Below are 27,950 nucleotides of genomic sequence, written 5' to 3'. Positions count from 1 at the left end.
GCCCTTCTTACCTTAATGCACACCTGACTCCAGTCACAGTCCAAGAAAGGCTGGCTGGTAGCTTGCAAACTGTCCTTTCTGAACTTTAGGCTGGCTGGTGTCACCACACTGTAGTTTCTTCTCTCCTTGGATCCCAGCATTTGGCCATGCTGAAGCACCTTAGCCATGACCCACGGGCATTCTTATCAGTTTAACCTGCCCGTATCTGCCCCGTGTCACATCCTTTTCATGGATGTGGCCACATACTTTTTCAAACATGGGAACTGACTGCCCAAGGTGGTGGTTGAATCACCATGCCTGGGATATTTAAAAGACATGTATCTATGGTGCTGGGGGACATGGTGGTGGACTTGGAAGCACTAGGTTGATGGTTGGACTCAGGGATTTTACAGATCTTTTTCAACCAGAATGATTCTGTGATGATTCTGTGATTCTTGTGTGCATCCAAAAGGGCTTCAAAGGGCCAGGCGTTCATGTCAACACTGAGAGTTAAGGTTATTATGTGGGGTCTTGGTGATGGGACTTTTAAAGACCCATATAAACAGTCTGATGATTGCCAACATGTATTGGGTCCAAGGAAGGGTGATAAGCTGAAGGCTTGAGTCTAGCCTTCCTCCAGCATGACCTCTGGTTAGTCTCTTTGCCTCTGTCCACTTTCACTCCCCCATTTGCAGTGTAGGACCAGTAAGTAACCCCATTCCCAGCAAGCCTGTGGGTGTCACAGTGGTGTCACCCTCCCCGGTGCTGGTCTTAGGATCAAACACTGGCATATGGCAGGAGCCATGTCTATGTGCAGTGCTAGTCTCCTCACACTGCTCCTCAGGACTTTTCTCCATGAAATTCATGTCTCCCAGATATGCATTTGAGTCATTCTCATTGTTGCTACTACAAGATGATTTATTAGTCAAAGAGCTAATTACAGGCTTTAGCCACTTCACTGCAGCTCTGCCACTCCATGCTGGGCAGTGCTTGTTAAAACCCATCACAACATATTCTGCTGCATTAAGCAACGTGCTGAAGATTTCAGGCACTTCACACATTTTACAATCTGTTGCAAACAAACAAATTCTCAACGACACTCACATTTTTGTTCCTTTGTCCCCCTCCCTCCGCTTGATTTTTTTCACTGGCTGGTGGCCTGTGAGCATTCAGGTTTGAAGTGTCACACATGAAGGCATTGCACTCTTTAAAAAAAACATAGAATCATGAAAACCTGCAGCTGAAGGGTATTATATGGACCTGGACAGAGCTTATGGATATGTCCAAAAAATTCAGCAGTGAAGACAGCAGCCACCCTTTAGAATAATGAATTTTCTGGCACACATAAAATCATAGAAAGATTTGAGTTAAATGGACTTTAAAGCTCATCCAGTCCTAACCTCCTTGTCATAGGCAGGGACACCCTCCACTAGACCAGGCTGCTCCAAGCCTCATCCAGCCTAGCCATGAAGACTTCCAGGGATGGTGCATCCACAGCTTCTCTGGGCAACCTGGGCCAGTGTCTCACCACCCTCACAGTGAAGAATTTCTTCCTAATGTCTCATCTAAATATCCCCTCTTCCAGTTTGAGACTGTTCCTCCTCATCCTTATGCTCCATAGTCTTGTAAAAACAGGCACCAGCTTGAGAGAACTCAGGATGACCTTCAGCACAGTTACACTGAGTGGGACACTGGCTGTCTCAGCAGTCCTGGAGGGTCTTCTCTGCATCTGAGTTTGTGGTATCCAATAAATGAGCCTGCTTTTGAGAGGTAGTGATTACTACCCTCATACTACCTGCATGCTCCAAGAAGTTGCTAGTGCTTAGGGCCAGGGAAGTGGGCTTCAGTGAATGCCCAGATGCAGTTGCTCACGGTGTGCCCGGGTGCTGGTACAACACCATGTTGATTTTACTGTTTGTTTTGATGCCAGAACACTCAAGTCTTCTCCTGAGCCGTGCAGGGTGGCAGGGCTGAGTCTCAGGCTGATGCCAAGGCTCTCCAAAACCTGCCTGCTGGGTGGTGTCTGTAGGACACCTGTCCCATGTTGGGTGGTGTCTCAGGTGGTTCTCTCTCATCTTCAGGGACAGAGGCTTGTTGTGGAATAAACTCATTTCTATTTCCTGTTTTCTGCCTCCTCTCTCTATCTGCCTTTCCCTCTCCCTCTCTCTTTTTTTCCCCTTTTCTTCCTTTTTTCTTTTGAAAACACTTTGACTCTCTCTTCCTAATGTTTTTTGTTGTTTTTCTTCTTCTTTTTTTTTCTTTTTTTTTCTGAGAAATGTTTCATTGTTACTCTGAATTTGCCAGACACTGAGAGAAAAAGATGTGGAAGGAAGAGCCAGACAAAAGAAAGAAACATTCACACAGATACAAAAAGGGAACAGAGAAGCCCTGGCTCTGTTTGAGCAGGTGGCAGAGGACACAGACAATAGGGAAGGAGTGCTGTAGATATGTCTCCATCAGGATTATTTCCCTTCCTGCCAAAATTAGTATTCAGTCTGAAGCCACTGCCATACAATGAGCCTCTGCTCCAAGGGTCACCTGGCTTTAGAAACAGCCATATGAGCTTGTTTGCAAATTGAATCAGCTCCCTTTGATAGAGCTTTTTTTTTCTCAGCAGAGTCGCTGGATGAGATGCTGAATGTAGCACCTGCATTGCAGACTTGGAGAAGGTCCAAAGGAGGGTGGGATGATGTGTTGTGATGGTGTGTCCCTGAAGGGAAGCTATCCTGCCAGCAGATCTTTCTGGTGATGCATGCTAGACTAAGCAATCATTCTTGGCTTGTTTTTCTCCATAAGCCTCAAGATGTAGCCCCTTCCATCAAAAACCAGGCACTGATAAGCTCAAATACATCTCTTGCAGAGTAACTTCTGCAAAATGTAGGAGTTTTCTTGCTTTCACATAGGATGGGATCAGGACCAAAAAAAAACCTTAACTCCTGCTTTTCACTGCCTGGACCCTCAGAACCAGGGTAGCTGAGATCAGAACCATCAGATGCTTTTCTAAGTGACTTCAGTTTCAGATAAGAGATGTTATAAGGACACCCACACAGGACCAGCCTATCTGACTGTCTGTCAGTAATGTCACATCCAGCACTGATGGTACCTTGGTACTTGGTCCAGTCAATAGCCACCTCCATCTCTCCCCCTGTCTTTCCTGGAGATATTTCATTTGATAACAGCAATAAGTCACTGCAGGCAGCACGCTTTGGGGCAATTATTGTTCTTGTCAAGTGGTTTGAGACTCTCAGCTCTGGGCTTTGTCCTCTATCACACCACCCAAGGCAAGCAATTATCACTCTGAGAGACCCTGCCTGCCATTCCTTATTGCACTTATGATAGTTCTGCTGACAGTCTGGACACAGAGTGATGGGAGGAAATGAAAAGGACGAGAGCTGAAAAGGCATATAAATAAGTAAGTAAAAACATCTTCAGAAATGGCTGAAATTGCTCTATCTATTAGGACAGAGAGCCATCTCCCCAGTGGGAAGCAGTAAGATCCCCAGCACTTGCAATAAGCCCAATATTTGCAGCCTTCAGCATGGGGAGTAGGGAGGTGGGGGAGTGATGATCCCCCTTTTCATGTTGTGATCATTGCCATTACCTGCTCCAGTGACTGAACCCACATGGCTGCTTGGTGTGAACCTGCCCACTGCGTGGCCTTGGCATACACAGGCAGCACACACTGATTTGTAGCAGCAAAATCCCTGCTGATGCTTTGGCTTGAGTCCTTCACAAGTCTGTGTGTCGTGAGATCCGAGGTGGTACAGCTGGATGTGCTGGGTCACATAGGGATAGGGAAAGAAAACATGTTGTATTTATCTCATCATTGCTCTTGAGCAAAAGATCTCAGCAGCATTTGACTCTGGTGTGGTTTACACAGTGGAGGGAGTGATCAAAACAAACAAAAACCCCACAAACAAACAAAACCCCCAAATCACAAAGCTGGAAAAAAAAAAAAAGAAGAGCTATTCACAGAAATCATGGAAAAACACACATGGCCAAAAGAAGACAAGCACAGGGCTGTGAGATGTACATACAACTCAGTTATTGTGATGCATGATTATTACTCATCTATGTTCAAATGTCACAGAGAAACCCAAGTCATTATGTGGGCCCTGTTGTCCTGGGTAACATCCAGACATAAAAATTCAGTCCCAGCTCTGGGAAGCAGAGTCCAAGGGGATGAGATGACTGTGAGCAAGTTTTGTGCCTGCAGTTTATGGCTGGAAAATTGGTGCAAGGAGGGTTTAAATTATATCTACAGGATCCCACAAGGAGCTGGTGGCAGACCCAGATACAGGAATCAATCCCCAACCCCAAACTTTAATCACAAAATTTGTTTTTTGTGCCATCAGGGAAAAAAGAGTAACATTAAAATCCTACTAAAATGCTGTTTGTCTGTAGATATTTCCCTGTTATTGGACACTCTCAAGGTACAAGGGGGAAATATCATATAACCATTCTTGATTTATCATCCTGCATGTGCTCAAGCCAAACTACCAAAGGGCTTTACCCAGAGATTCAACATCCCAGCAGGAAGCAACAAGAAGTTAAGCATGGCTGTGGATTTGGAGAGACCTCACAGCCCAGTGCTCTGTAAAGCTGAGTTCCTCCAACACAGGGTGCCCATATTAACAGGGTGCCCAGAGGAGCAAGGAATTTCCAGTCTTCTGAAATGTAATTTATCTTCCCATGTAGGCAGCTGATGTTTTCCTGGCTGCTGCAGAACTGAGAGCTGTGATTTTGCGGCCATCCTCTTGGCCTGAGGATAATGAACTTCCAGTAGACAGTCAATGTGTTCACAGTATGTTAAGCCACCAACAACGTGGTAAAATGTCCAAGTGATGTGGTGGGCTCAGCCCATGCTGCAGGAGTATCTGACACTAGTGACGAGTTTAAGGCACAAAGAGCTGGTACCTGGGGGATCATAATACACTGTACTGTTCCCATGAATTACAAAAGATCACTCTAGCAGCTTTTTGGCATTTCCTGATGAGAGCCAGTCTGTCTTTCTGGAAGGCCGGCCTCTCGTTCTCAGTTTGGGCCTCTAATTTACCTGTAATTTTCTGCTCTGATTTAGTTTGCATGGTGGGAATCCAGATTTTGTAAGCTTAGGGGTCAGATTTACATCTTTTCAGCAGTTTTGCCTGTGCCAGGCAATGTGTACATCCAAGCCCTAAGGGTGTGAGTGGACTTAGCAGGAGTACTTGGGAAGCTCTAGTGTTAGTCCTGGATGCCCCATCCCTCTTTCCTTCTCTGCAACATATTTCCATCTTATTGTTACAGCTGAGTGAATCCTTTTCAAAGGCTCCTGTGGAGTTCAGTGGGCTTTGAAGAGGGGTCACAATGAGTTAGCAGCTCCTGTGGTCTGAAGGGGATGGAGCATTTTCTCTCTGTTACTTTGCAAATCACTCTGTTTCGCTGCCATGCAGCCCACGGGCTGTCTGCTGGGGCAAGGCACAGAGAGCATCCTCATTCCAGCTCCCAGCTGGCTTCATCCCTGGAGCTGTTCCATGGGGATCCTGTTGTTTATTCCCTCACATCCTGTTCCAGTTCTGGATCAAGTCTGCTGAGTTAACAAGCCTAATATGTGCTTGCCCCCGTTACCGCAGACAGATAAGATCTAAAATCCCAGCTGGGCTCCTGCTGCTGGTGCTGGGAGCCTCAGTGGGATGAGAAGCTCTGGGGGACTCCAGCTGCTTGTCCCTTGGCAGCCCTGTCTGGGCTCTGCTACCAGTTAAATCCCAACACACACACATGAGGCTCTGCTGAAGCAGAAAGTAGCACTTTCTCAGGCACCTACAGACTCAACCTCTGACCCAAGGGTGACCAGTGGTTCTGTGTATTCACTCTTTCCCTTTCCCAACCAATTTGTTGAGCCTTGTGCAAAGCAAGTGTTTGCAAAGCTTCTGAGTGGCAGAAGATGAATTATTCTCCACTTTTCAGACACTCTCCTTCCCACTCCTGTCTCCTCATCCTTCCTTCTAGCTCCAAAAAGCTGTGAAAAGCCAGTGTTGTGAGTCCAAGCAGGTCGGCATCATCTTGTATCTTGCTGGTAGTGACACTGAGACTTGTCACCAAAATGCTAATATTGCATGAGACTGGAGGGTACAGCCCTAGTGGTGCAAAGGTCTCTTCTAACCTGCTGCTGCTCTTTACTTCCATGGTAACCACAAAGCTTATACCCATAAATACCCTATAACTAGATTGTAATCACAGGGTCTTGCAGATTAATGGAAAATTGTGTTTAGTTTGTCCAGAGAGAAATTGCTGTGCCACTAGCACTCACTCTGCTGGAACAGACAGAAATCACCATATATTATTTATTCAGCAATTTTACAGCAATTAAGGGATGCAGAAAAAACCTCTCTCTAAAGGCTCAGGGCTTTGGCATCTCTGTGGAAAACCACACTGAGACTTTAAGTGATGGGGAGCTCTTTAGTGGTCTCTAAGAGATACCCAACCAAACCAGACAGCTTATTAAATTGTATTTAATCTTGTAGTGGGGAAAACTTTTTAAAAAACTTAATTTATACTGGGAATTTGTCCTGCTATAGATTTCAGTACCATGGGAGATTCCTTGTGTCAGGAGGGTAAATCCTTATCTGTGCTATGGTCAGTAATAATGTAACAGACGAGGGTAAATCCTTATCTGTGCTATGGTCAGTGAAATGAAATGTCTCATCCATTCTTGCCTTGTTCCCATTCTCTCCTTTAAGCAACAATCTCCTCTCCCATTACAAGGCTTTTTTGCATTTTGATGAAGGGGTGGATGGAAGCTGTTGTTGGAGGTGGCCAGTGGGACCTGAGAGGCAACTGGGTGAACCCTGTGTGAATTGGTGCATGATAAACCATAATCTAGCTGAAAAAACACACCAAGCACTGAGGTCTCTTAGTGGAGGGGGCCTCCAGTAGGAGGTGATCCTCCAGCTGATCCAGAGATCAGCTCCTATTTCCTTCATTAAGGCCAGATCTATGTACTTTGTGCCTGACAACTGTTTGTTTAAGTCTGTCCAACTCTCTCAGAAGATCTTTATGGCTTTCTCAATACGTGTGTGTTGCACACTGGACACCCCCTGCTCCAGCTGAAGCTTTTATGTTCTGAGTAGGAAAAAAGAATTGCCTCCTGGGTCTTCCATAAGTAACAAACTTTGCCTAGTACATCCCCAAATGAGATTTGATTGTTGTTTGGGCAGCACTGCATGGCATTGCTGAGTCACACTTTGTGGCCTTCTGTGGTCCCCAGACCCTTTCCTACAGCACTGGCTGGTCACTCCAATCTCATATTTGTTTGCATTGATTCCTCCTACTGAGGAATACTTGGTACTTGCCGGTATTGAACTTTGCTTTGATGATTTTGGCCCAGTTCTACAATCTGTCAAGTTTGTTTTGAATTCTTGACCCTGCTTTTGAACATTCTTGCACCCTCTCCCAGACCAATGTCATTCACAGAATCTATTCACAACATCTATCACCCAAGTAAGGAGCAAAAATACTGAATAATTCCAGACCCAGGACAATACTCCACTTGAAACATCCTCCAGCCTGACATTGATTTATCTTCATTTTTGTTGTGTTTTTTTTTGACAGCTTCTGCATGTATCTTATTCTTTAAGATCATATTTCCCCAGCTTGATTATGGGAATCTCCAGTAGGACAGTAGCAAATACTCTACTGAAATAAAGATAAATCACATCTGCTGTCTCCCCTTTACCCACAAAGTCATTAAGCCTGTCAAAACCAGAAATTAGATTGGGTTGACACAATTTGTTCTTGACAAATCTATGCTGGCTGATTTTTATCACCTTATCATCTTTCAGGTGCTTATAAATGGATTGTTTAATAATTTGATCTACTTTCTCTCTGAGAAACCAAGTTAGGATGACAGGTCTATAATTACAAAGAACCTCAATTTTCCCCTTTTTAAAGGTACTTCTGGGATATGCCTGTTCCCTGCTTTCTGAGACCTCATTCAGCTTCCAAGAGTTCTTCAAAACATCTTTAGTTTAGATAATCTTACATGTACATGCAGTGTCCATGGAGTACACAGCAGAGATGTGGGTGAACACACAATGATATTGTACATCTTAGAGGTCCAGCCAGGAGCTGGTAAAATATTCTTAAGATCTGTGCTCAAAACTTAGAATGTAGATGTCCAAGATAAGGCCCATCACATGCAAATACACTCACATAATTGAATATTCACCTCACATCCAAGTAGACTATTTCAAGGAGCATGTCTTGCTCCATTGAGAATCACAACTTGAGATCATCCCATAGGTAATGGTGACTAGGGAGGTAGGTTTGGTTTGCTCACAACTTGTGGCATCACCTGTTGACTTGTCTCATCCCATCCCCTCCCCATTCAGAGGACTGGAGAACCTGCCATATGAGGAAAGGCTGAGAGAACTGGGTTTGTTCAGCCTTGAGAAGAGAAGGCTTAGGGGAGGAGACTTCATTACCATGTGCCAGTACATAAAAGGTGCCTACCACGAAGATAGGGACTCCCCTTTTAGGAGTCACATGGAAAAGACAAGGGGTAATAGGTACTAGTTACTCCTGGGGAGATTCTGATTGGACTTGAAAATTTTTCACCATGACAACAGTTAGACATTGGAACAATCTCCCAAAGGAAGTGGTGGATTCCTCTACAGTTTTCAGACTCAACTTGACAAGGTGCTAGGCCAGTTAATTTAACCTATATTATCACCTAGAAAGATTGGACCAGATGACCCTTGAGGTCCCTTCCAAACGGACATTCCATGATTCACTTCTGCCCACCATGTAAGTCTGGGTTTGGGCTTATTTATCTTTTTTCTCTCCCACTTTTAGTATTCCTATGAAGGGATGGAGATTAACAGCCTGCCAGTGGAGCTGACGGTCGTGTGGAACGGGAATTTCAACATTGACAACCCAGCACAGAACAAAGGTAAAGAGTTATTTCAACTTGTCCTTGGAAGTGGTAACCTTAGCAACGGGCCACATCACTCCCTACACTTAACAAAGCTGCTACCATCTCCCTGTGCTGTCTGGTGCTCACTTGTTCTCTCCACTCTGCAAATTACCAATTTTTTGTGTGTGTGCTTTGTGTTCTCTCCCCCTTTTCTATTGGCACCTGAGAAATACAACTCTCCCTCCCACTTGTGCTGCTTTCCCTCTTCCTTAATCATCTTTGCCCCCTACTTCTTCCCCCATTTTTGTGTCTTGTTTTTATGCCCTTCTTTCTCCAGCTTTCTCCCCAGTTTCATTTCTCCTGCAGTGATGCTCTTCAAGTTAACATGCCAGGAGACTGGGAGCTCTCTACTGAGAGGTGATGTGGTAATGAAGAGGGAAAGGGAGAGGGGGAGGAGAAGGGCTGCAGCTCACCCTGGGAAAAGACTCAACAAAATAAAATGATAATGACAAAGGACAGAAAGCCACCCCCTGCCCAGAGCCTGGCTCTGTTTTGCTGCCACTGATGGCATAGGATTGATGCAGCCCTCACAGAGGAATATTGCTGTTCCAGCCGTGGCCTTGAGGCAGGCATCTTTGTTGGAGATGGATGGTCCATTCTCATCTTCTTCCTTCCTGTCCATCACCCTCAGCTACTCTGAGGTTTTTTCCTCAGGCATCCTCTCCTCTTGTCTGCTCTGCATTTACAGCTCAGACCTGTTGATTCTCCTCACATCATAGAATTGCCTTGGTTGGGAAAGTCTTTAGATCATCAAGCCCAATTGTTAAACCACCATCTCTCAGAAGTTTCACTCTGCCTTGCTTTACTGTCTTTTTCTTGGACACTTTCCACATCTTCTGCCACTCCATCTCTCCCCACCAGCTATTCCTATGCTCCTCTCACACCATTTCACACCCACCCTCATGCTGAGGGGTGGCTGATAAAGCTTCCACCAACACCACGTTGAAGCTGGAGAGCAATAATGAAGGCAACACTTCTCCCTGTGTCATGACCCCTTCTTGTCCTTCTCTCCCTGTATCCACCTCTGTGATGTCTTTCTCTGCTGTCTCGAATAACCAGCAGGTTTTAATACCCAGTCTGATTGCAAAAGGTCCTGCATTCATCCCCAAAACTGTGGGTCTTGGAGGTTAAATCCATCCATGGGATGATGCCCAAACAGTGCCATGGACTGTCCAAGCCTCTAACACTGTATGTTTGAGATCTGGCTTGGGCCATTTGCACTGATCCTCCTGACTTTTTGGCTTTCCTGGTGCAACATGGTCTGCACAAAAAGTATGAACCCTTTTTTAATCAATACTGAGCTGTCCTATGAGGGGTAAGAATCAGTCTCAAAACCAAGATGATTGTGTTTTTAGTAACGTAAACCAGACCATGGAATGAACTCAAGAAACATCTGTGGTGCTTAGTCTTTAGGACAGCCCCTTACAAGTTCTTGGGTTATTCAAACCCAAAAGGTTATAAGTAATTACTAGGAAAAACTTAGAAAGTGGTGCTGGCTGTAGCTATCCCAGCTTACTAGTTTGGATGATGCCATCATGTTGTCGGTCATGAGGAGTGCTCAGGCATCTGCACATGGATATACCACATGGAAGCACACCACGAGAGAGAGCTTTATTTAGTAGTATAAATGTAGTGTCTACAAGCAAACACAAACCCCTGCCAGGTCTCTGCACAGTGCTGTAAACATGCAGACATTCTTCTCTGGAAATCTGAGGGGGAGAGGCAGAAGCAGAATTAGACAGTGTCTTTCTAAGTGCAGTTGCACTGGGGTGTGCTGCCTTCAAGCCACCAAGATGCCCCTGCTTTCATGGCCAGCACCACATGGGCTGGCCTGGTTGGCTGAAAGGCTGAACTAAACCCAACCTAACGAAAGGCCTGCAAAGTTACTCACTGGTAGCATTGTAAGCAGAGCATCTCAGCAAATTAAAGGAAATCTAACAGAAAGTTAAGAAAAGTTCTGGGCCCCTCAGTTCCAGAAGGACAGGGAACTGCTTGAAAGAGCCCAGGGCAGAGCCATGAAGATGATGGAGAGAGTGGAACATCTCCCTGATGAGGAAAGGCTGAGGGAGCTGGGTCTGTTGAGCTTGGAGAAGAGGGGACTGAGGGGTGACCTCATCAATGTTTACAAATACATTAAGGGCAGTGTCAGGAGGACAGAGCCAGGCTTTGTTCAGTGATGTCCAGTGATAGGACAAGGGGCAATGAGTGCAAACTGGAACACAGGAGGTTCCACATAAACATCAGAAGAAACTTCTTTCAGTGATAGAGCCCTGGGACAGGCTGCACAGAGAGGTTGTGGAGTCTCCTTTGCTGGAGACGTTCCTGTGTCATGTGCTCTGGGTGACCCTGCTCTGGCAGGGGGGGTGGGCTGGATGATCTTTCCAGGTCCTTCCAACCCCTAAGATTCTGTGATTCTGTGAAAAAGGGCTGTATTCCAGGAGGCTTGAAGGTCACTGTGACTGACAACCACTTTGCAAGATTTTCTTGCACCCGGCTTGAAGTAATAAAAAGTTTCTGAGCTTTTCACTGTGTTGGTCAATACTAGCTCCCTTCTGGGGTGCAGGTATGAAAAGACAGTCAGAGCTTTTCAGCACACACATCCAAAGCCTTTGATCTTTGGGATCATGTACAGTAATAACTACAGACAAGACTTTGGTCACCTACTGATGCAGCAAAACAAAAGCACAAAGAGAAAATCCCCCGTCATGTAAGAAATCCACCAACACACCCACACATACAGAAAAAAAAAGCAAGCCTCAATTCCACTGTCTTCATCCTCAGAGAGGAGACTTGTTGTCAGCCACATGCAACCCAGGCCTCAGTTTGCACACCTGGAAATGAAAGATAAATAATAGGATCTTATTTTGTAGGAGACCACAATGTGTTCGGGCTTCATATGGGAAAAAAAAAAGCTTTGACTGCTTCTAATGACTTAGCAGCCCAAGACAGAGATAAACATAATTTCTGTCTGTATAAGAGGATGATCAACATAGTATGTCCAAGTGTAAAGTAAACTGGATTTCTGGAGCAGGAAAAGAGAGAAAGACTGATTGTGAGTCCCTGGATTCAGCCTCATAGTGAATCATAGTGGATTTACTACTATCTGCTAGGATTTCTGTTAAGGAGGAAATCTGACTGGCATCAAATTAGCTTCCAGTTCTGGGTAGTTTCTTACCAGCAAAATCCTCCAGTTTAAGCTGTGGGTAGAATAGGTCTAGAAAATAATTTTAGGGTGAAGAGCTGAGGCTGAGACTGGTTGTAGGTGGCACTGTGTGACAGCCAAAGCATCCCTGGAAAAAAAGGTAAAAGGACTGTGATCAGGAGACTGCCCAAGCACCTTTTCCCCCAGCCTCCTGCTGGTAACCCCCCACCCTTCCAAGAGCAGCATCCTTTCTTCTTCTCCCAGCTTTGAAAAAACATCTTCAAGTGGGATGGACTCTGACAAGTTCAGTTCATCTCCAGAAGGATGTAAACATTTTTTTCCCTGGTTACTTACCCCCTCCTTGGAGAGGTCCCATCCTGCCTGTGGGATGAGCAGCCTGGAACACCTTCCTGTCTCTCACTCTTCATTCAGCCTTCTGCCATGCCACCCCTGTTGCGTGCTGTCTGCATCTCTCAGGACCTCTCTGTTTTCCTGTCCCTGCAGTTCAGCTGTACAAGTGCGGGGCCATGCGGGACAGCTGCGGACTCTGCCTCAAGGCCGACCCGGACTTCGAGTGTGGTTGGTGTGAGGGACAGAACCAGTGCACTCTGAAGCAGCACTGCCCAGCCCAGGACAGCCAGTGGCTGGAGTTATCCAGCACCAAGGGCAAGTGCACCAACCCCAAGATCACGGACGTAAGTCATGGATCTGCAAGAAGTTGGGGTGTTTCCCTCTTGTAGCTTTTCCTTGGGTTGTTTTCCTGATTTATCTTTGTGGTGGTGAGTGGAGGTCAGAGCTGAGCTCTGCTGGGTCAGGTAAAGCTCCAGACATCCTTGGGGATGGGAAGCCATGGTGGCCTTCAAAGGTAGGCACACAACTGTAGGTGTCTACAACACAGGGATGAGCAGGGTGTCAGGGTTCCCATCATAGTCAATGTGGACATGGACCTGTTGACATTAGACAGTCTGCTAGTGCAATCTGAGGAACCTTGGAACTTCTGACCTGCCCACATAGAGCTGGCAGATGTGACACGAAGCTTTTAGGAAGTACTCAAGGTGAGACAAGATGCTCTGGGCCATCTCAAATGGATGGTATGAGGGTAATGAAATGAGCCCAACTGTCTCTTGAAGCCAGCCCGGCTGAGATAAAGATGTTGAGTGATCCCAGAGTGTTTTGAGCTTTGCTGACAGGATGTTAAGGAAGAGGGCAGGTTGTAGTTCATGCTTCTCAACAGCATGACATGGACAAAGTCAGTGTCCAAAAACCCCACAAGACTCCACTGTCTCCAGCAGAGTAAAAGTCTTCTGTTTGCCAGGGTGATGTTGCATGGGAAAAGAGGTCTTCACAGAGCAAACCAAGTCCTGGGCAGTTTTCAGCGTCCCCCTTTGAAGGCTCAAAGAGGAGACAGGATCAAACCTGGACTAAATTAAGCTTGGAACTGTCCTATTTAATGATAAACAGAGAATGAGGGCAAGTTTGGGAGGAAGGATCTGCAGCATGAAGGTGCCATTTGGAAGGTTTCCTATTAAATATGTTGACTGGGCCTAAGGAAGAGCTGGGGCAAAAGTACAAAGAGGAGATAAACCAGTAGAAAATCACAGACAGAGGAAGCAAAAGAAGGGAAAAAATGCAAAGGAGGGAAATCAGGCTTCCAGTCTAAAGTATTTTTTGTCTGTTGCCTTAGGATGCTTTTGCCATAAAGACAGGAACCAGTTTCATGGTCACAGGGTAGGCAGCAGGACAGAGCTGAGCCTTGAAAAAGAGAGCTCCATCCTTACCAGCTGCCTCCTGCCTTGAGTATTTCGCAACAACCACACCTTGGTTAACATGAGCACCCTTTTAGGGTGGCTAGGGCTTTACTTTGTGAGAAAAGTAAGGAGGAAAATGAGACAGAGAAGACAAGGGAAAATGTAAAGGACAAAAATCCAGCCTCTACAGTTGGGGTTTAAGATTAATAATTAAGTGGGGTTTTTCCTTAGACAGTATGAAAGGCTTTTCCAATTGTATTTAGTTGAGAATGAAAAAATGTGGGTGTTATGGACAAGCTCTAAACCAATGTCCATTCAGGAAAGCTTTGTGAAAGCAAAGCCTGGATAGAACCTGTTTTTTCCAGATGCCACTGAAAAGAACTTCTCTTAATATGTTCCCATCTATCATCCAAAGTAGTCATTCAGTTGGACTGCTAGAGTGCCAGGCTCCTTCTGATGTTTCCAAGGTGGAAGACTCCACTGCACTTTGACTTACCTGGGACTGGTAATTTTGAGCCCACCTGAACCACCTGAAGCTGTGAAAACAAACCCAGATAGCCAGAAGGAACAGCTACATCAGAAAGTTCAGCCTTGGGGCCTTGACAATTACTGGGAGCTGGGGGAAACATGTTTTGAATCTTTTCAGATTCCCAAATATTAGGAAAGATTCAGAAGTTTCACACAGATCCATAGAATTTGGTATTGGGAAGCTGAGGGGTGACCAGCTAAAGCAGAAGTCCAAAGCACAGAGACCAGACCATGCAGTAGTATGATGTTCTGAAGGTCCATCCACATTTCTTTGCCATGTTTTGACCCCGACCCTGAATCTATGGTCTCTTTATGAAGTCCAAAGCATTCACTCCCCACCCTACATCTCCAGAAGGGATGTAATTCTTATTCTGCTGGCGTTTCCTCCAGCAGCTCCCAAAGCTCAAACAGATCATTGCAATATTCGCTCATGAAATATTCCAAACTGCCTGGTGCAATCATAAGTAGCTCTTGGAAAGACTTTTTTTTTTCTGAGTCATTAGCATGAAAAGAATCTCAAGTGACCAAACATATATTGCAGCTAATGGTAGGTCTGGAGCTGTTGGTAAGAGCATGACCTGGCGAGGAGCCAGGGCAGTGTCTGTGCGGGAGGAGAAGGAACAACACGTGTACTCAGACTTGCACAGGCACACACATGCACCCAGCACAGAGCTTCCCATAACCCTTACTTACTTACGAGCTCTGTGTTGATATTGCCACTCAGGGAAATTAAAGGACTCAAAGACTCACTGAGCCACAAAACCTCCTTGAGGAGTGAGAAGCTGCAGCATTAGGCTGAGATGAGCGGAGGGCGTAAATTGTGACGCAGCCTCACAGCTCCTAGTCTTCAAGAGAAAGCTGAGACTTCCTGGCAGCTTTTGTTTCCCTGCCTGCATCTTCCTTGCCAGTACTGACAGGTCTGGTTCCACATTTTTGCACCTGTGACAGAAGCAGGTCCTTCTGTCCCACTATAAACAGCACAGTAGCACCTTCTTCTTGTACGCACCTGTGGGAGCTCCATGGGGTGGCATGAGGTGAAAAAATCTCCCACAAGCTCCTGGAAAAATCCCAGTCCCTCCTGTTTGAAAGAAATAAACAGGTTTTGAAGCTGGATTTGAGAAATTAAAAATAGCACAGGGAGAAGTTTAGAGGTCCTGTGCTTCCTTCACCACAGGAAGTTTCCTGTTGGTGCTTTTTGAGTCCTCACAAGAGCTTTTAAAAATCTTGTGCTTTAGACAGAGGTGGAAGGAGGATGAAAATGTTTCCATTAAGGTTTTTTTTTTTTACTTCTGCAGTGAAACTTTTGTCTTAAACTCACTCTGAGTTCTAAAGAGAAGGACTTTTCTAGTAAGATTTCCCTTTCCATCACTATATCTTCTTTCATTCAGGGCAACTACATTAGTCACATGAGAATAATATCCCTTTTCACCTGCTATGAGATGTACTACCTATGCTAGAAAGCTCTTTCAAGCATAGGTGAGCTGTAATTAATAGCTTACTAAACACCTACCTTACCAGAACAAGTAAGAAATGTTTAATGGGAAATTTAATTCACAAAACAGAAACAAAACATTCCACAGGGAAACGGGTTCTCTTATAAAGTGTGTCTAACACACCAGGAAACAAAATAAAAGATGGGAATTTTAGCTTACCTTTCTTTTATCATTTTGAATGCATATTAGATTTCATTTGGTATTTGGTAGATTCTAGCTTTCCAGCATCATTCATGTGAAGTGTTTTATCAGGAGAGGATTAACTGACATCAGCAAAATAAGTATCTCAAACAGAAAAGTGTGCTTGAAGAGATATTTATTAGTGATTCAGAATAAAATATAGATTGAAATTGCCATCTTTTGAAAATAGTTAGTTTTCATTGTTGAGACCTCAACTGAGACAAACAGTATTAGTTTCTCCTGGAATAGAAAATTTCATTTTCATTCTCATTTTTTAAGACACTTTCCTCATTTTCTGGAGAATAACCACAAATACCTGTCTCTCTCTTCTCATCCATCTTTTTCTTGTCTATCAATCTCATCACCACAGACCATCCAAAGGTCACATCTCCAGCCAACCCAAGTAATCACTTCACCTGTCAGGTTTATGAATGTTGTGCTATATTATTTTCAGGACTTAGGTGTCCTGTTGACTTTTAAAGTAGGAATAAGACTGTCACAGTACAGATTTTGTTGGTTGAAGTGGAATTGGTCTGGTTCTTGGACCTGAGACCAGACCACTGCAGGAACCCTGTGCTGCAGAGATTATGTCTATGCTACACAACCCTACAGATCCAAGAACTTGTCTGTGATACACAGAATGGTTTGGGTTGGAAGGCACCTTAAAGATCATCTAGTTCCAACCCTGCTGCCATGAGTTGGGACACCTCTCACTAGACCAGGTTGCTCCAAGCCCCATCCAACCTGGCCTTGAATACTTTCAGGGATGGGGCATACCATCTGTGCTATGAATTAGTTAACCTCTGTTGGTTCTCTGTCTAGTGAGAGCAAAGAAATGCTTATGCAGGAGGTGGTTCACAGCACCTAAAATTAAATGACCTAAACCAAAATATCCTCTAAAGATGCTAGGATCTCCCTCCTTTTATTAAAGATGGACCTTCTAAAAATTGGCTCCTGTGTGCAAATGAGTCTAACCCTGATGCCAGACTCAGCACTGGGCAGCAGTCAGAAGCAACCCTGCTCCTGCCAGTGCCTCAACTTTCCCTGCCAGTCTGACTGCTGTGCAAGGGTCTAGCTGCCAGCTCTAGATTCCCAGTTGGCAAAGTCATCAGCTGGAGGGTACAGACCTCAGACAGGGAATTCCCCCTTCCTCACTCTGCAGAGAACCTTGCCAACACTGGCAGATGGTGGCCATGGCATCCTGAATGGGCAGCAGGGAAAACCCTTTGAAAGCAACGTCTGAAGCCCCTTTCAACTGGCCAGTTGTACAGCAAAGCATTTGGGCACACTGAGCAGCTGGAAGGGTAGAAGTGAGGTAATTAAGGGCCAGCCCCATTATTTCTGTGTTGTTTCAATATTGAGGAGAAACCTCCAATGGTGATTCCCACCTGGCTCTGAACAAGGGAGAGGGATGCTATACAAAAGACTTTTCCATGTATACATCCCCTTTGCTTGGGCCAGAAATATTGCAGAGAGATGGGCAGCTCTGCGTGTGGGGTGAAGCTCTGTAGCTGCAGGGAGAGGTGAGATCTGCAGTCCAGGTGGTGTTTTGGTTCTGCTGCCCAACACAGTCACTGCTGAGCAAGATGGAGTGATCCCTCTTCTGATGGCTTGGCAAAGATCCAGACTGGAATGTTCACATCATGGCATCATGACTGTTGAACTCACTCTAGGGCTCAGGGATTTCCCAGTGAGAGTTTCCCATGCCACAGAGAAGCCATCCATGCTGCCATGTTCCCTTCCCTTGGTCCCATCTCTCCCATGAGGGCAGCTGGAGCTCCTTCAGAAACAGGTGCCAGCACACAGCAACTGCTACTGCTGTCTCAGTCACCACTGACCTCCTCCATACCTAACCTGACACACCATTTCTGTTGTATCTCAGCTCTTTTTTTTTTTTTTTCAGGTGGACATTTTCAGCTAAGTTTGTGGTGCATGACCAATATCTACCTCCAGAACTGATCAAAAAAATCCATGTGCTTGGGGCTGGGAATTTTAGGATTTAAAGTGACTGGCTGAAGCCATTTCTGTCTGTTTCTTGTTTTTTCCACTATGTCCCACTCCTGCCTTTCTATGGATTATGTCTATAAGGTGCAGAGCTCAGCTGCCCTACCATAAGCATGTCCTCCTCCTCTCTGGATGCTTTGCAAGTAGCCAAAAGAGAATAAAAGAAATTTGGGGCAGATTTTTTTGGGTACTCTTGAGGTTGGAGCATGTGTGATGTGATAAAATATATATCTGCAAGGGACTGGTCTTAAGGATGTATCTGGAGTAGATTTGTTCCCTTAGTTGTTCAACATTCATAATTATGAGTATCTCTAGAGGTCACAAGGAGAACTGATATGTCCCTTCTTTCACCTGAGACAATACTGATGTTCTTACATAGGTTTGATTACTGTCTTCTTTCTTGGCTTGTTTCTGCAGATCAATCCAGTGACAGGCCCTCGTGAAGGAGGGACCAAAGTGACCATCCGTGGGGAGAACCTGGGGCTGGAGTTCAGAGATATTGCATCTCATGTCAAAGTGGCTGGAGTGGAATGCAAACCACTGGTGGAAGGGTACATCCCAGCAGAGCAGTAAGTTGGGTGTGTGGCAGACACTGGGCCACAGCACACCTAATAACCACCATTGCTACATAGGAGCTCTTCCAAGGACTCCATTTCACCCAACCTTGGAAGTGTGGAATGGAAGATGCCGTTCCTCACAGGTCAGGAGATACTGATCCATTTATTATGGCATTGGGGTTGCTTATTTAGGTAATCCTCATGGCACATCCCCTAAAGTTAATGTTCATCCTTCACATACCAGCCACCAGAAGGATGTTCAATTCCAGTTAGTGGGGCAGCAGTTCTGAGAAGCAGCTGATCCCATGATGGAGCAATCATTGAGCCTTACAGCTGCAATGCTGTCATAGAATCATAGAATCATAGAATCTTAGGGGCTGGAAGGGACCTCGAGAGATCATCTAGTTCAACCCCCCTGCCAGAGCAGGGTCACCTAGAGTACATCACACAGGAACTCATCCAGGTGGGTTTTGAATGTCTCCAGTGAGGGAGACTCCACAACCTCCCTGGGCAGTCTGTTCCAGTGCTCTGTCACTCTTACAGTAAAAAATTTTTTTTGGATATTCACCTTGAACCTCCTATGCTCCAATTTACACCAATTTACACCCAATCATCATGCACCCTGTCCATCATGCAGGGCTGGAGAACAGAGGGACTCCTGGGGTCCTACCTTAGCCCAGCATTTGTCTGTATATTGAAGTGAAGTGAAGCTGTTGATTTGGGACCTATGTTAGTTGGAACTAATTGATGTTTAAGGTCCCATCCAACCCAAACTTTTTGATGATTCTATGATTCTTTGACTTACACCAGCTGAGCATTTCCCCTATCAAGCACCAACCACCCAAAGCCATCTTTAACTTACTCCACAATTAAATCCTGGATTGGAAAGAAAAAGATGGCTTAATTGTATAGTCAATTTCCCAGTAGTGTGGGTTGTTTTTCTCCAATTCCATCTTGTCCAGACCACCAAACCATCCTTCAAACCTTGCTTTTGGTTCTTATTTTCTTCACAGGATAGTATGTGAGATGGGGGAGGCCAAGCCCAGCCAGCATGCTGGATTTGTGGAAATCTGTGTGGCTGAGTGCAAACCAGAGTTCATGGCCAGATCTTCACAGCTCTACTACTTTATGGTAAGCTCCTGTGAGAACTTATCCTTGGCCCAGAAAGTCCTCAGGCCCTGGTCTCCTTTGCTGTATCTATCCATTGTCCTTGGTTATATTCAGCCTCTGAGCACTTCTCTTCTGTCCTGAGCTCACCAATTTGTTCCTTCCATTTCCTTTCAAAATCTCATTATGAGCAAAAATAGCTTGTCTAATTAATGTTTTAACAATCTGGTAATAATCCACCACATTATTAGTCCAGGTTCAGTTACATGCAGTCGTGGTGCAAATTATTACAGAAAATCCTCATGAATAGTTAAAAATGCTATATATGGAAGAAAAAAGAGAAAGGAAAAAAAAAAAAAAAGAAAAGAAGAAAATTAAGAAAGGAAAAAAACTCCTAAAGATTCTCTGGTGTCTTAACTTTCCTGAGTGTGATGCTCATCCTACCAGCATCCCTCCAGGACCTCCAGTTGAAGTCATCAGTGTCCTACAGCAGAAACATTGGGGTTGCCATTACTCATCACCACTCTGAGGTCTTCCGCAGGATGAGTGTGATGTCTGTGGTGGGGATTCTTCTTCCTTACTCTTGGGTATTATCACCCACCCTCTCACCATCACCTGCTCCCTTCTTCCTGGTCCCCAGCATTGATGGCAGAGCTGCCCAGCTCCAGCCTGGGCACACAAAGGACTGGGGTTTGCTGGGCAGTGACTGCCTGGGGCAACAGCTCTTGGACATGTGGGAAGATCAGGCACAAGGTCCTTGGCCATGGAACACTTATGGCAAGTCCATAAGTCCACAAGTCAGGGCATGGAAAGTTCAGAGCCATCCTGAGACCCTGTGGTTTTGAGTCACTGTAAAGCCTTCTGCTAGCAAGGACAAAAATTCCCATTTACTGGGCCACCATAACAGTGGCAGATGTTTCTGCAAGATGTGGCATTGAAAGGGTGTTTACTTTAGGTGGTCTTCTGAGTGTCAGGAGGAGTGGTGCTGCATCCCAGCAGCACCAAATCAGGAGGGACCATTTGACCAGCCAGGTTGTGGGTGAGCTGTAAAATACAACTGGGGTTCAGTGCAAGAGCGCAACTGCTTTGGATGCTCCATGGTTCAAGTAAGATGGAACATCAGTTTGCTTTCAGCAGGGATGCTTGCACAGATGAGTAAGTGTGGGATCTCACCTCAGTGCTCATGCTTGGAGGGATGAGTTCAGGACAGCAAGGTCATCTGTCAGAGCTGTGGTTGGCACAGCAGCTTTTGTTACCCTCAGCTCAGCCCAGGTCACTCCCAAGCCTCAAATAAGGGCCAAACATAAGTCCAAGTTGCTCCTCTGAGTGCACAGCTCTCCATGGGATTCAGCTCCATAAATACCAACACCCTGGTTTGTTTTATATTGCTTCCTTCTGCAACTGCACATCATCTGGAGGGTAGAAAATTTGGAGAGAGGTCTTAGCCATGTGGATTTTGGAGAAATCCCAAGTCCCTAGGTAATGGTGAGTGGTAGGATCACATACACAACTTTCACTCACTTCACTGCAGCAGGCAGTGTCCTGGAATTGGAATTTCTTGCATCTCCAGCTCCAAATGTTAGATATGTCCAAAAAGAAAGAGGGAAGGGATTCCCATTGTGAGTGGGCACCCTCAGCAGGCTGTCTGGAGGCAGTGAGTTGTGCCAATGGCATTCAGAGAGCAGCCATGCTCCTCTTTTTCTGGGACTGCTGGGGCTGCCAAATTGACTTGCTGCACCATCTGTCTGGGACATCAGCTTGCAAAGCAGTCAGACAGACTCTGGGCCTGGTTCTGCACTGCTGCTGGTGCAAGTTCAGCCTGAGACTGTCACTTTGCCAAGGAAGAGTTGTGTGGAGCCCAGCACATGTAGAACACTCCACTTGTATTTTTTTGCTGCACTCTCCAGCTTTCTACTGACACTCCTTGTCCAAGAGACCAGCTTATTCCTCTAAGGCCCCTTGCTGGGGACATGCAAGGATTGACTGGCCTTCATCTCTGCAGATCTGTGCAGATTTGAGATGAGAAGTTCTCTTTCTTCCCATCAAAAGCTCTCAACTCCTGCAAAGGAATAGGTCTTTTCTGAAATTACCCACATGCCCAAGCAGTTTTCATGGCAAAGGGGCCTGATAATGAAGCCAAATATCTTAGATTCCCCCTTGAGCTACAGAAATTTCTCTATTATCTGCATTTTCTGGTGTAGCTCAGGTGCTGGGGGCAAATAAACACCTTGAGAAACAGCCCCCACTAGGCAGACAGAAGGGCTCTTTGACACTTCAACATGTCACCTTTGCAACCCTTGGAATTACTGTTCAATTTTGATCACTCGTGTCTGTCTGTGACAGCTTTTCCCTCTGTTTGCTGGCTTCCCAGCTGCCAGCTACCCCAGCCATGCATGAGCATGAAGTCAACAGGGTTTTCTCTGCTGAACACCTCGATACCTTTGTGCTAGGCAGAAAAAAACACAGCCACTCTGCAGCCTGCCCATCACCCGCCCTCTCCCATGTCCAAGGATTTTGTAACACGAGCTGTGTCTGTTGGAGCAGCTTGGCTTCCTCTGAGATGTCTGCCAGGAGGGTACAGATGTTATTGCAGGCATCCTTGGCATCCTGCAAGGGTGGGTGGCAGCTTTCAGGGAAGGAAGATGTTTGAAAGCTAAGGAAAGTCATCACATGAGAAGTAAATGTCACTTTCTGATGCATAGCAAATCCTCTGGAAAACTGTTTTTCAAAAGGCTTGAAGCAAAACAGAGTCAGGTTGGGCCAATAGGCTCAGCTTCCCTTCTCCTGCAAGCATTGGAAGAGGTGATATTTTTAACTCCACAGAGCACTTCATTTCAGTGCTTTAAAAAAGGTAGCTTAGTTTAGAGATGCTGGAACAGTTCTCCACATTTCTGACAAGAACTTGCTAATTAAAACTGCTGTTAGTTTGTTTTGAGCTCATCCATGACCAAAAATGCTAATTGCATCAGAGAGTTCAATAAGCCAAAAGGGAAACAAAGCATTTAGTTGCAGATGGAAATGAATTTTATGATCATCCTAATGAACATTATTTTTTTTTTACTTCTTCTTTTTGTTGCTGTAATTATTGCCACGGTCTTTCAACCCCCCAAAAAAAATTCCCTTCATTTTTCAATTCAGATGCTGAAGCAAGTTTGCCTTTATTCTGGCTTTGAATGAGAGTATCATGGCTCAGTGCAGGTGATGTGGGATACTCTGACTGCATCTCTTCTGGTCCCAGAACATTTGCAACAGGTCTCCCTTCCATCTTCCTCCTCCTGCTCCTACTATTGAACCTATAGAAGGGAAATCCAGGTGCACAAGCCGTGTCTGAGTCACATCTTGCTCTGCCCTTGTCCACAGAAGGAATGAAGTAGGAACCAAGGTCTTGACATGCCCTGTGAGGTCACTTTACACATGGCTCTGCTGGCAGCTTCTCTGTGGAAAACCCTTGTGGAGGAGACCTTGAGGAAATATGGGGACAAACTTTTCAGCAGGGCCTGTAGTGATGGAACAAGAGGTGATAATTTTCAAGTGAAAGATTTATACTAGATATAAAGAAGAAATTTTTACAAAAGAGGGTGTTGAAACACTGGCACAGGTTGCCCAGAGAGGTGGTGGCTGCCCCATCCCTGGAAACATTCAAGGTCAGGTAGGACAGGTCTCTGAGCAACCTGATGTTGGTGAAGGTGTCCCTGCTCAAGGCAGAGAAGTTGGGCACCTTTAAAGGCTCCTTCCAACCCAAATAATTTTGTGATTCTGTAATTCTGTGCAATTAAAGGCTTGGGAGCAGAGGAAAATAAGCAAGTCTCTAGAAAGGTTCAGAAGATTTCCTGGCGCCTTTCCCTCCTTGTCACTCTCCATTTCAGCCTATTACAGATTCACTAGACCCCCTTACATTTTCCATTACCTTTCACCAGCAAGGAAATGGTAAACAGTGTGGAGGCTGAGTTTTACTGCAGACATGCTGTGCAATATTTATGAAGGCAACTGTGAATAATTAATGGTTTATCACAACTTTGAAAGCTCAGCCACAAACCCTTTTGTCATGTTGGCATGAGACACAGCAATACTTTGCCAAGCAGTGGTGCTGGTGGAGTTCTGGTCTACAAGGATCATCAAAGGGTCATGGCCAGTTTATCTGCCTCGGAGGAGATGGCAGGAAAGCAAATCAGGAGTGGGACAAGGGCTTTGGGTTTTTAGCTCAAAGCATAGAATGGTTTGGATTGGAAGGGACCTTCAAGATCATCTAGTTCCAATCCTCCTGCCATGGGCAGCGGCACTTGGCACTAGCTGACAGAATCACAGAATCTTAGGGGTTGGAAGGGACATGGAAAGATCACCCAGCCCAACCCCCCTGCCAGAGCAGGGTGACCTAGAGCACATCACACAGGAACATGTCCAGGGGGGTTTGAATGTCCCCAGAGAAGGAGCCTCCACAGCCTCTCTGGGCAGCCTGTCCCAGGGCTCTGTCATTCTCACAGGAAAGAAGTACTTCCTGATGTTCACATGGAACCTCCTGTGCTCCAGTTTGCACCCATTGCTCCTTGTCCTATCACTAGACGTCACTGAAAAAAACTTGGCTCCATTGTCCTGACACTCACCCTTTACATATTTGTAAATCTGGATGAGATATTTTGGAGAATAGAGGGTCAAAATCTTCCTTGGGTTGGATTCTTTTCCACATTGGTAGTCTTTAATCATAGGCATTTTTGTTCCTACGTATGAAATAATTGTCTAATCCAGAGTCTAATTTCCAGTTGAGAGTGTTATCATAATGATTCAGGGAAGGTGCAAAAGCCTTGTAATGGAAAGCAGCTGCTTAACTTAAGGTTGAGTTTTGCTCTGGGTCATATTAGATCCTCCTGTGAGATACTGTGACCTCTTCTCTGGTCCTGATAGTATCTTCAAGCAACCTCACTTCTCACACATTCCCACCTGGTGGCAGATGATACTTTGCCATTTCCCTCTGAACAGTTGGGTTCTGAGCTGTGGCATCTGACATCCTAGGCTGAGCTCCCACTAAATGAGATCATTTTCAGTCCCTTTTGATCACAGGGGCAGATGATTTGTCCAGCAGTCCTCAGGAGGAAATCCTACTGTCCTTGCAGCCCTCTGTCATATTGGGAAAATAAATGTGCAATGGACTATTAATGCTTTACAGCATAGTGAAATAGACAGTTGTGCACAAAAAAATTATGGTGTTAATGACCAGCTATAACCAGAATTATTTTGATAATTAAGCTGCTGGTTGGTTTGGGAATAAGATGACCATTTTTTCTCTGTGAATAAACCACTTCTTGTTGCTAAGTACAATTGCTGAAGACATATGAATCAGGGCACAAAGTAAGATTAAAGAAACACAGAGTAATAAAGAACTCTTCAAGATAGCTGATTATAGCAAATATATGCATCTGGAGTCTAAATTAGTATGATTTCTGCATGATAAAATTATGTAACTGCTCACATAAACTGCTCAAATTGATCCTTTTCCCTCTGGAAGTTGGATATTTCAAAACATTTTTCTGGTGTAATTTTTTCCATGTTATGGGTGATCCAACATTAGTTTCACTATAAGCTGAAATCAGTGTTAGTTTCAATTCTCACATTTTATTTAATTTGTTTTTAAAACATTGTTTCTGGCTATTTTTAATTATTTTTTTTTTTAAACAAAGCAAACACTAAATATACTTCAGAATACACTTTTACAGACATAGGACAAATGTCCCTGTAATCCTTGTATATTCATGGCACAACTTGTTAAGCTAATTTTTTGTTTGTTTGCAAGGCAAGCAAAAGTTTCCATTAGATTACAGGTGCTCCTGGGCAGGTATTATCTTAAACTAATAATGTTACTTTCTGATACTGTAATAGGAACTGTGATTATTTTCATTTCTCTAGTTTTACTGGCTTCTTAGAGGACTCATTCAGTGTATTGGAATAGCACCTGATCAAGATGTAAATAAACACAGCTTTTCCTAACACACTTTGTTGATATTCCACCAAGCCAAGGAAAAAATATAATGCCTTTGGCTGACATTCTTTTCACAATAATACACTGATATGCATTGTAAACGGCAAAGACATATTTGGGTGCTCTCATAGGCTAAACGACAATGCCAGTCAGACTGGGATGCTTAGGCAAATGAGTCTGTCACTTAGCCCATGGCTCATTAAACTCTGAGGGGACTTTCTAGCATCTGTCCTGTAATTTGACTATAAGTCAGTTCTATTGGCAGCAGAACAACAATATTAAGAAGGCACTGATCCTGTAGGCAGTGAACTGTGTGCTTTATTTCATGCAGTGTACAGTCATGCCATTGAATTGAAGCTTTCAGTGAACAAATCTAGAGATCTTCAGGACTTAAAGATCAGCTGGGTGTCAGCTTTTGAGGTGTGGGAAGCAGAGCCCTCCTGTTTGGCAATCTGACCTGTGACAGGGACCTTCTCCAGCACCTGTGAGACAAAGCCTGGTATCCCAGGATTGATAATGCCACACAAAAGGCCGGTTGCTGCACTGTTCAAGAGATAAACATCATCCCATTCTTTATCAAAGGGAGATGTTCCACTCCCTTCATCATCTTTGTGGCTCTGCCCTGGACTCTTTCAAAAAGTTCCCTGTCCTTCCTGAACTGAGGGGCCCAGAACTGGACACGATATTCCAGATGTGGCCTCACCAAGGCAGAATGGAGGGGGAGGAGATCAGGTTGTTCACTGTCCATCCAACCTGTCCTTGAACACTTCCAAGGATGGGGCTTCCACAGCTTTCCTGGGCAACCAGTTCCAGTATCTCACCACCCTCACACTACAGAATTTCTTCCTAATACGTAACCTAAATCTCCCTTCTTCCAGTTTTGATCTATTACCCTTGTCCTCTCACTACAAGTCCTAGTAAAAAGACACTCCTCAGCTTTCCTGTAGGCCTCCTTCATATACTAGAAGGCTGCTATGAGGTCTCCCTGGAGCTTTCCTTTCTCCATGCTGAACAACCCAAACTGTCTCAGTTCTTCTCTGATTGGTAAAGCAGCTACTATTGTAGTGCTATTGTGTGGGCTACGTGCACTAGGTTATTCATTCTCAACCTGTTTTCACCCAGGTAGGAAGTCACCTCCCAGCAGCAGCTGTCATGGTAAGCACTGGTCTGGGTGGCCATTGATACGGGATTAAAGAGGAGTTCCCATCACATGATGGGTTGGTACCATAAACATACCTACCCTTTCTGCATCTTTTATCCCAATATCAGCTGTTAGAGAATATTCCCAGAAAAGCATGAGAGACATTTTTTGTTTCTTAATTCCTTCTTCCCTCTTAGTTTTCCTCCCAACATTCAGCAATTAATAGGTGAGGGATTTGGGTTAAAACTGTTGCCAAACCATCATGTCAAAAGCAATCAATTTTCAATAGAAGAAATGTTCAGCTCTGACAACAGAGTTTTCTATTGAGCTGGATGTCAGAGTTTCATGTTCAGCTCTTTCTCCAAGCAATGGCTTCATTTTTTTGCACAAAAGCAAAGTGAAAACCTTGCCCCTGGTTTTCAAAACTACATGTTGGAAGTGCGGGGGGACAGGGACAGAGAGGGCTGTGTGTGTGGAAGAAGGATCTGTGTTGTGTGTCAGGTGGTTTTCTAAACATGGATTCATGATTTTGAAAGCTCAGTAAGGTGACTGCATGATGAACCTGCTTGTTCAGAGCAGCTGAGGAGAGCTTCAAACATTTATGTCACCCTTCTTAAAGAGAGGGGGGAAATAATCTTAATTTAAATGCATATGGTAGCTTTTCACTTGGGACTGAATGGGAAGGTTTTCTATTAAAATTCAAATGAAGGAATAAACTGTAACTCGAAATTTCTCCCTGAAAATGGATGTCTCCTCTCTGCATTGTGGTAACAGGGTGATCTGTGCCTTCAGAGTGCAAGTATTATGTCTTGATTTTAGGAAGAAGGGAGAGCAGGAAGGTAAGAAAAAGCGCTTTGAGATTTGGGACCTCTGAAGGAATTGTGCCTCTTTTTGATATATTAACTCAACAGTGTGCTAGGTTTGGAAAAGAGGCTTGGAAAATCTGCAGGAAAAGGTCTTCATCTGGACAGTGCTCCTTTTGTGTCTGTAGTAATTCAGAGCACATCTCAACATGAGCATCACCAGGCTCTGGTGGTGCAAGACACTCATGTGGTACGAGACCTCTCAGCATCCAAGGGTGATAAAAAATGGAAAGAGATCTGAGGTCATGTGGTGGGTGTGTGGAAGAGGTAATACACAGGCTCAG

At 44.9% G+C, this 27,950-nt stretch overlaps 1 protein-coding gene across 1 annotated transcript in view; it reads left to right on the top strand.

Moving 5' to 3' along the window:
* Positions 1 to 27,950, top strand: part of PLXNA4 (plexin A4) — a 443,819-nt gene that overhangs the window by 347,220 nt on the left and 68,649 nt on the right. Inside the window, exons 10-13 of the mRNA XM_009998100.1 lie at positions 8,812 to 8,908; positions 12,579 to 12,769; positions 18,445 to 18,596; positions 19,598 to 19,715. Coding sequence (XP_009996402.1) covers positions 8,812 to 8,908; positions 12,579 to 12,769; positions 18,445 to 18,596; positions 19,598 to 19,715 — 558 coding nt within the window. The remainder of the gene's footprint in view (positions 1 to 8,811; positions 8,909 to 12,578; positions 12,770 to 18,444; positions 18,597 to 19,597; positions 19,716 to 27,950) is intronic.

This window comes from Chaetura pelagica, unplaced genomic scaffold (assembly GCF_000747805.2).
Source record: "Chaetura pelagica isolate M959 unplaced genomic scaffold, ChaPel_1.0 scaffold224, whole genome shotgun sequence".
Lineage (NCBI taxonomy): Eukaryota > Metazoa > Chordata > Aves > Apodiformes > Apodidae > Chaetura > Chaetura pelagica.
Note: the sequence above shows the minus strand (reverse complement) of the source record. Positions and strands in the feature narration are given on the sequence as shown.